Source organism: Paroedura picta, chromosome 13 (assembly GCF_049243985.1).
Source record: "Paroedura picta isolate Pp20150507F chromosome 13, Ppicta_v3.0, whole genome shotgun sequence".
NCBI classification, from domain to species: domain Eukaryota; kingdom Metazoa; phylum Chordata; class Lepidosauria; order Squamata; family Gekkonidae; genus Paroedura; species Paroedura picta.
Genome location: NC_135381.1, coordinates 41,224,224 through 41,233,267, shown reverse-complemented (window position 1 = coordinate 41,233,267; position 9,044 = coordinate 41,224,224). Strand labels below are relative to the sequence as shown.

Below are 9,044 nucleotides of genomic sequence, written 5' to 3'. Positions count from 1 at the left end.
CTCAACCTTCTCCAGGCCGAACACTCCCAAGTCTTTTATCATAAGCCTTGGTCCCCAGTCTCCGGATCATCCTCATTGCTCTCCTCTACACCCGCTCAACTTTGTCCACGACTTGAATATAGGTTATACACTCTTGTGTTTTTTGGGCCCATCTACATAAAAAAGGTTTATTCCATTATTTGGTGACTGATGGTTTTGTAGACTGGTGGTACAGAATAATCTATTCCTTGCAGATTTTCCAGAGTATACCTTTTTTGAAATATGCGACAGACAAGCATACTTGTACAAATCTTATTTAAAATGCCAGCGGATTGTGTTAACAGGGTCCATATTTATTATTGATCTACTCTGGACTGGATTTTTCTGTCAAGGTTGCTCTAGAATGCAAGATTAGGTTATCAAACGTCAGATGGGATAAGGGCAAAAGGAGGAGGGGAAATGAAACCACAGGGTTTTTTTCCTTTACAAGTTTTGAATTTCACACAATCACATTAACCGTTTTGCTAGATACAAGCATCATTTTCATCCACACACAGCTAAATACAGCAGGTTTGTCACATTTCAGTACAGTGCATATAACACAAAGCTAGGCGAAGTGTACACGAGAATTTAAATCTGGAGTTTCTGAGAAGTTTTAATCCAGCATGCAGATTTGAGATTGTAAATTTTTAACCAGGTTTGTTTTTAGTTTGTCTGTCTTTACCCAAGAGCGAAAAAGCCTCTCTAGATCAACCTCCAGTTTCTCTTACACTAATCAAAACATTAAAACCAGTTAAGAAAAAAGATATTTCTCATCTTAGAAAGTCAAGCCTCTTTTTTTTTACAGAAGACCCCCCACCCCAATTTCTTATTTGTATAAGCTGCTCAAAAATGTAAGGCATTAGAAAACAGATTACACCGTCATTCCTGATCAAAATTAATATAAATTTACTTTTGAAGTAGTTAATTATTTCCTATACATTGTACTTTCTCTTGAAATTCTAATACACAATAATAGTAAAAATGAAAGGCAGGTTGCAATCCTAGGAACAATTCCCTAAGAGTCAATCCTGTTGAATGAAATTGAATTTACTTCTGAGTAATCCTATTTAGGATTGCTCCCTTTTCAAATGGGAGCCAATCTAACCATCAGTACATTTTTTTATTTGGGATGGAGTACCTTTCAACCAATATCTCTTTCAGAAGAAAGAACATGTGCAGGGAATGGATAAATGGAATCTGTTAGCCTCGTGGATGATTCATCTTGAAGAAGAGCTATGCTGTAGCATTTAATTCTTCCTGTTTAGAGGTATTGTTTGTTGGTAGTCAGACCACTGTTCCATCTAGCTCCTCATGGTTTACTCTGCCTGGCAGTAGTACTCCAGGAGTGGAAGAGCCTTTCCCAGTGACTGAGCAATAATGGGAGATGCTTGAATTCAGGGTCATCTTCATGATATCCTCTCACTGAACCACAACTCAACTTGCAGGAAATCCGTCTAGAAGTACCAGACTACAACCAAACTTTCTATGTCTAAGCTTGACTTCTTAAAAATAGGCCAGAAATCTAAATTGACATCTGAAAAGGTTTTTAAACGTGCCTGAATCGTGATATTTACTCAACAAAAGGATTTTCATTGAGGCTTGTAATTTCGTTTGTGTAAAATTTAAGTCATCGTCTTTCACAAGGTCACCCAGCTGGCTGCATGTGGGGGAAGAGTGGGGAATCAAACCTGCTGCTCCAGATTAGAGACGGCCACTCTTAACCGCAACACCCTCTGCTGTGTTTCTTTTATTAGGCTAAAAGTTTCAATGATTCTGAATGTTTCAGTGATCTATAATTTCTCTTTATTTAAAGACAAACAAATGATGGGATGTAATCTATGGCTGCTTCCTCTAGGAACGATTCTCTCTGTAGTTCTTGTTCCTGGAGCATTTAAAACAGGGAAGAAGTATCCCTACAGAAGATTTGTTGGCCTTTCTTGGCCTTTGGAGGCTGCCATTCCATTGTCCCACTGACACTAGAGGGCTTTTTCTTTTTAAAATGGTCATTGCTACAGTATTATAATGATTTATTGCAACAATTTCCTAGTTCCCATCTTTCCTGGTTGTTTTTCTAAAGTCTCTTGCTGTTTGCAGTTACAAGGGGATATGTGCAATCTGTACTTTTCTCCTTATAACTCCGCAGTGAAAAGGGCTTGAGACGTCTAAAAATGAAAGCTGGGAACTAGCACATTGTTGCAATAGATTTACGTTTACGTTGCAATGTCATAGTACTTCAGCTATTTCCATTTTTTTTAAAGCCTGAAAAATCATCCAGGGGCGTAGGGAGAAAAACGTGTTAGAGGAAGGGTAAGGAAGATGGCTCCAATGTGGGCAGGACCTGTCAAATTTCCACTTTCTGATCTACACATCACTTTGGCTGTGATCTTTAGAAAAAAATTAACCCAAGTTTGTGAAAGATTACAGCAAACAATGGAGGGATACATAGAAGCAAGACGGATAGAGAACAATGTCATCTGATGCTCCTGAAAATAGCATTGCAATTCAGAAGCCAAGAAGGAGAACCATATTACCATAAGATATTGGCATGTCCTGCCGTGGTACTTCTGTAAATCCCTTTTCCCTTTGCATTAACCATTAAGGTATTGTATTAGAATGGCAATTGTGTCTTCAGTCTTCCTAAAAATATCATATTGACACAAGCCCAGATTTTCCCCCTTTCTCCATGTGTTTTTTTTAAATTATTATTATTATATATTGGCTTTTCATCACGTGGCCTTGTGACATAGTATTGAATGACAGGTGCATTTAAAACAGGGTGCCCTAGAAGCTCCTGGCATCTGACATCCCTACCTGAACGTCTTTCTTAACACTGCCCACCTCATAGAAGCATGCATCGGGGTTCATTCCTACATAATGGGGGGTTTCCTCCCCCCCTTCCTTCCTTCCTTGGTTCTGTTCTTCCAAGGTCCAAAGCACCGTGACCCACTGCTCACCACACTTCCTTCTGCCTTCTCTTCTGTCGCGCCGAGTCCATCTAGCAGGGTACACTGGGTTAGTAAAGTCTGGCATCGTTTCTCCCCCCTAGCAGAGACATCGCCGGTCGGATTTCACCACCTCTTCTGAAGAATGCACTACGTTGGGCACGAAGCCGCTCTTCACCCCTTCCCATCCTTCTTGGATGGTGATCTCCCCCCTTTTAACCAGCTCGTAAATGTCTCGTGTGAGGTCGGTGAAGGCCTTCTCCACGTTGATGGCGTCCCGAGCGGAGGTCTCGATGTATTTCATGCCGTAGGCTAGGGCCAGTTTCTCTGCCTCGTGCCGGGTGACTTGCCGTTGAGTGTCGAGGTCACACTTGTGGCCCACCAGCACGAAGACGATCTGGTAGGGCTGGACATGCACTTTGGTCTCTTCTAGCCACTCGTGAACATTCTGGAAGGACCTGCGGTTTGTAATGTCAAAGAGCAGCAGGCCCCCGACTGAGTTCCGGTAGTAGGCTCTGGTGATGGATCTGAAACGCAACAAGAGCCCAAGGGGGGCAAATATGTATTTATTGATTTGTTCTTCTGTCTGTCTCATTCATCTATCTGTCTGTCAGTCCGTCCGTCCGTCCATCCATCCACCCACCCACCGTCCAAGCTCTGATGGGAGCAGCCTATACTGGGCTGCTGACCTTTTAAAATGTTGGGTTGTGCCAATGATTGTGCTCCGTGGACTCAACATCCTCCTTAGGCCAAGGAATCTTGGGCTCAACAGACTTAGAAGGAGAAGAGCTGGTTCTTAGATGCCACTTTTCTCTACCCAAAGGAATCTCAAAGCGGCTTACAGTCGCCTTCCCTTTCCTCTCCCCACAACAGACACCCTGTGAGGTAGGTGAAGCTGAGACTGCCCTGATATTACTGAAGAAGGTTGGTACTTATATGCCTCTTTTCTCTACTTGAAGGAATCACAGAATCATAGTTGAAAGGGGCCGTACAGGCCATCTAGTCCAACCTCCTGCTCAATGTAGGATCAGCCCAAAGCATCCAAGAAAAGTGTGTATCCAACCTTTGCTTGAAGACTGCCAGTGAGGGGGAGCTCACCACCTCCTTAGGCAGCCTATTCCACTGCTGAACTGATATCTACCCTATATCATTCTACTTGTAGTTTAAACCCATTACTGCGCATCCTTTCCTCTGCAGCCAACGGAAACAGGAATTTCAAAGCAGAATCGCCTTCCCTTCCTCTCCCCACAACAAACACCCTGTGAGGGAGGTGAGGCTGAGACTGCCCTGATATTACTGAAGAACAGCTGGTTCTTAGATGCCACTTTTCTCTACCCGAAGGAGTCTCAAAGGGGCTCACAATTGCCTTCCCTTTCCTCTCCCCACAACAGACACCCTGTGAGGTGGGTGAGACTGAGAGAGCCCTGATATTCCTGCTCAGTCAGAACAGCTCTATCAGTGCTGTGGCGAGCCCAAAGTCACCCAGCTGGCTGCATGTGGAGGAGGACCAGGGAATCAAACCCGGCTTGCCAGATTAGAAGTCTGTGCTCCTAACCACTACACCAAGTTTCCCATCAGCTTTGAGGCCTCCCTCTCCTAGCAACCACTTTTATATCAGCCCCTTCCTTGCTAGGACATACTTAGGCATTAAACATTCATTGACTGGTAGCTGTGCTTTTAAAAGAAAATGGAAACAATGGAATTTTTAAAAGACATATCAGGATGGTTGAAACCTGAGCATCTCAGTGCTTGAGAAAAGAGCCCCAGATGCTTCATCTATCAGGCTCGGAGGGCTACCGAGACAGCATCACGGATTTGTGTGTGTGTGTGAAATTCCTGGATAGCAAAAGTATACACATCATCTCCTAATGGAAACACTGTCCGGGCAAAATGGTTATTTCTCCTGCCATTAGTAAGTATATGTTTGGCTCCAAGGAGCATGAGCCAACTGGGAAGGGCAAGCTATAAAAATAAATCCAAATGGGTAGCCATGTTGGTCTGAAGTAGCACAATAAAATCAACAAATATTTATTCAAAGTGAGAGCTCATGCCTTGAATAAATCTTTGTTGGTCTTAAAGGTGCTACTGGACTCTGATTTTATTATAAAAATAGTTATTGTTATTTGCTTATCCACAAGCTGCTTGTACGCCACTTATAAAAGCAGTAAGTGGTGTTCAGGGCAGTGGATCTAGTGTTTAAAGGGCCCCAGCCTTCCTTGAGGATGGTCTTCCAGGATGCATTACTCTGAGAAAGAGCTATGTGGTTTAGGGAGCACAGATCCTCCTCCATATTTCCATGGTGAGATGTGTAGTTACAGGCTAGAGACGGATGTTTCCTCTTTGTACCCAAACCAATGATATGCCACAGCTCATGTTTTTCAGAAGGGAGTCCGAAGAACTGAGCCAAATTGAAGTGACCAGAGATTAAATTCTAGACCTGGCTCTGATACACCCAAGAATTCTTAAGAAACTCAGATGTGAAATCATCAATCTACTAACCACATTTAGCTATTATACCAGAAGACTGGGCAAATGTGACACCGTTTTTTTAAAAACGGGATCCAGAGGGGAACCAGGAAATCACAAAGCAGTCAGCATGTGAGGCCTGGGCAAATGAGTAGAAACTCTAATCAAAGAGAATAAATCTTTGTTGGTCTTAAAGGTGCCACTGGACTCTGACTTTGTTTCAAAGAGAGAATTGTGAGGCGCACAGAGGGACACAGCCCACAGAGGGAAAATCAGCATGGCTTCTGAAAAGGCAAGTCCTGCCTCACCAGCCAGGTTCTTTGATAAAGTGAACAGGTATCTAGATACATGGAGGAAGCTACCTGGGGTGCTGGGGCTCTCATCTGAAACCCTAATGACCACTGACTCTTAAAAACAGGGACTCTAGTCAGGATACCTGGGACACTCCTTTCCCAAATTAACTGAGCTGGATCCGCAGATGGACAAAGCAGGGTGTGAGTGTTCTCTGTTGAATCCTAATCAAAATAGCTCCACTGGAATGGACTTACTCATTTTCTCAGAATCTCTCCCCCCCCTCCAGTGGAAAACCTCAGACCGAAGACCTCAGACTTGAGGCCAAAACGAGAGGTAGCAGTATCAATAGTGTAATAAATGAATGAAGAAACGAATCAGCTATGCTCAGTGGAGTGGCAGGGGTCAGATCCAGCACTGGTTATCATTGTAGGAAGCAGTTCCCAAAGAGAGAGACTGCCCCAGGGTTTGTAGGCCATCCTCTAAAATCCCACAGGGCACTGTGCTTGGTGGGGATCCGTATGTACTCATCACATGCTCAAGATGTGTGCGGGGATGCTGTCTCTGGCTTTCTGGCCTTTCTCTGAGCAGAGAACAGGGGTGGAGGGGGAGAAGCTAATTTCCTGCATCGGGCAGGGGGTTGGACTAGATGACTCTTGAGAGCCCTTCCAGCTCTAATGTTTCTATGTAATTCCAGGAGATATCCTGTCCCCACCTGGAGGCTGGTAGCTATAACCTCCCCCAGCCTATGTGGCTGCAGTTTGTCTGAAAAGAGGGAGGGTTATGCCTCTGCTTTGTACGCACCAGAATTGATCCCTGGCATCTCAACTCAGGAGCAGGGCTTTAGGAAGGGGCTTTCCTGCCTGAAACCTGGAAGAGCTGTGGGCCAACTTGGTGCAAGGCAGCAGCATCTGTTCAAAATCTGATTGCTGTATATCCCCCCCCTTGATAACACCTGTCTATTTAACTAGCCCCTTCTAAGCCCATTAATTTCAGTGCATTTAGAGAGGTACAACTCCACTTACGAGCACATGGCAAAGCTGCTAAAAAAAAAATCAGCACTTTAGCTTTCTACATGGTGAGATTTTCTTCCTCACATGCTGTCTTTCTGCCTTTTAAAAGGGCATGATGCCCCCCCTTTCTTCGTGTCTCAGAAATAACTGCTGATCTCTCTGAAGGAAAAACATGACAGCAAACAATAGGAACTGTCACCCGGCGTTTTATGAGCCGCACAGCTGAGTGGGCCACTATTGAGGCTGCAGGCCATGCGCCCAGGGCAGTTTGGGGTCCTGCCACTGCCCTGAGATTTGCAGCACAGAACAAAACCAGGGCCCAGTCCTCAGTGGTGGACAAATGTTTGGAACTGGGCTGGCCCAGTAGTGTAAGCCTTCAAAAAGAGGCCTGAAATAAATAAGTCCTTCAGAGGCCATGCCTCCATTTCTTCAAGGTTTGACTGAAATGGTTCATGCACAAGGGGGAAAGAAAAGGTTCTGAACAGCAAGAAAGGAGCAAAACATCCTCCAGGGCAGGGGTAGTCAAACTGCGGCCCTCCAGATGTCCATGGACTACAATTCCCAGGAGCCCCTGCCAGCATTCGCTGGCAGGGGCTCCTGGGAATTGTAGTCCATGGACATCTGGAGGGCCGCAGTTTGACTACGCCTGCCCTGGAGGATGTGTTACAGTCCTCTCAAAGGGCTGCGCTGTCCTGGAGCCCGCATGTTTGTCCGAAGGGGCCGCTGAGCCCAAAAGGCCTCTCAGAAACGTGGGACGCCTACAGATCAGAGCCCCGGAGGGGCCTCTTTGGTCTGTGCTTGGAGAAGGGGGCCTGGGCTCAGCCACAGGTTTCCCCAGGGACCAGCGCAGCATCTTTCCTGCAGTGCGAGATGGAAGCTTTGGGCCTGCCAGGGGCATCCAAGCAAGTTGGCTTGAGGGCAGCCTAGGCACCTCAGCCCCGCAGGTGTCAGGAACCCCCTCTGCCCTGCATTGCTGTTTGAAGGAGGAAGACCCTGGCAGCTGGGGGAGGGGGAGGGGGAGGGGGGGAGGAGGGGGCCTACCAGGCTCCCTGCACCCCCCCCCCACCTCTACCTCTACCTGCCAGGGTCCCTCAACTTCCTCACCTGGCAGGAGGAGGGAGGTGAGGGATGACAAAGCAGGATCCCAGAGTCGCCTCCCTCCCCCCATGCTCCAGCAGCACAATGGGCACCAGATCTGTCCCTGGCGCGGTCGGAGGGCGCCCCCCCCCCCCGTCCCCGTGCCCGTCGCCGCTGCCGGCCTCCCCGGCTGCCCACCTGAACCGCTCCTGGCCGGCGGTGTCCCAGATCTGGAGCTTGATGCGCTTGCCGGGCTCGATCTCGACGAGGCGCGAGAAGAAATCCACGCCCACGGTGGGGTCGGAGACCTGCGCGAAGCGGCCCTCGGTGAAGCGGCGGATGAGGCAGGACTTGCCCACCGTGGAGTCCCCGATGACGATCAGGCGGAACTGGTACAGCCAGATGGCCTCCATGGCGCCCGCCGCGCTGGGCAGGGCAGGGCAGGGGATGGGGGGGGCGCCCCGGCTAGCCCCCCGCGGGCAGACCCCCCATGGCCCTTGCGGCAGGAGGCGGGCGGGCGGGAGGCCAAGCGGGAGCTACTCCATCGCCCTGCTCGACGGGGCGGACGGGGCTCCCTTGCAGGCACGAGCGGGGCTTTGGGCCGGGGGAGGGACAAGGCGGGCGGGCGGGCAAGGGCTGCCCTCCTCCTCCTCCTTCTCCTGCTGCTGCTGCTCGGCCTCGGCCTCGGCCTCGTCCTGGGCGGCAAGGGCGACCTCGATGGCGGCTGGCGGCGGAGGGATGCGGGCGAGGGAGGGAGGCAGGGAGGGAGGGAAGGGCAGCATCAGCACCAAACAGTCTGACTCATCATTGGCGGCGGCGGCCGTCCTGCCCCGACTACCCGCGCAGCCGCTACCACGCGCCTCCGAAAAGAAGCGCCGCTGCAAATCCGGTTCCGACGAGACGCGCCAGGCGGAGACCGGGCCGGGCCGGGCCGGGCGGGATGCGGGACCGGCCAATGCATAATGCAATCGGGGCCGCCCCACTCGGACGGGTGCAAACCAAATCCCTGAGAGGAGTTTTACAGGTTCCCGGGGGTGGGTCAAACTCCCTGGTTGGGTTGGAGACTGGCATGTTGGAAGTTGAGGCCAGGGTTGTAATTCCCTCTCTCCATCTCTGGCTGAAGCTGATTTTCCAGCCCGGTGGTCTCCGACCCTTCATTTTGGAGCAGGGGTAGTCAACCTGTGGTCCTCCAGATGTCCATGGACTACAATTCCCATGATACAATTCTGTGGTC

General features: G+C 48.8%; 1 protein-coding gene across 1 annotated transcript; it reads right to left on the bottom strand.

The window, feature by feature from the left end:
• Positions 1 to 311: 311 nt before the first annotated feature.
• RAB39B (RAB39B, member RAS oncogene family) lies at positions 312 to 8,613 on the bottom strand. The gene is made up of 2 exons (XM_077308056.1): positions 8,009 to 8,613; positions 312 to 3,490 (listed from the first exon to the last, which is right to left on the bottom strand). The coding sequence occupies exons 1-2, from the start codon at positions 8,221 to 8,223 to the stop codon at positions 3,064 to 3,066; spliced, it is 642 nt and encodes a 213-aa protein (XP_077164171.1). The 5' UTR covers positions 8,224 to 8,613; the 3' UTR covers positions 312 to 3,063.
• Positions 8,614 to 9,044: the final 431 nt, after the last annotated feature.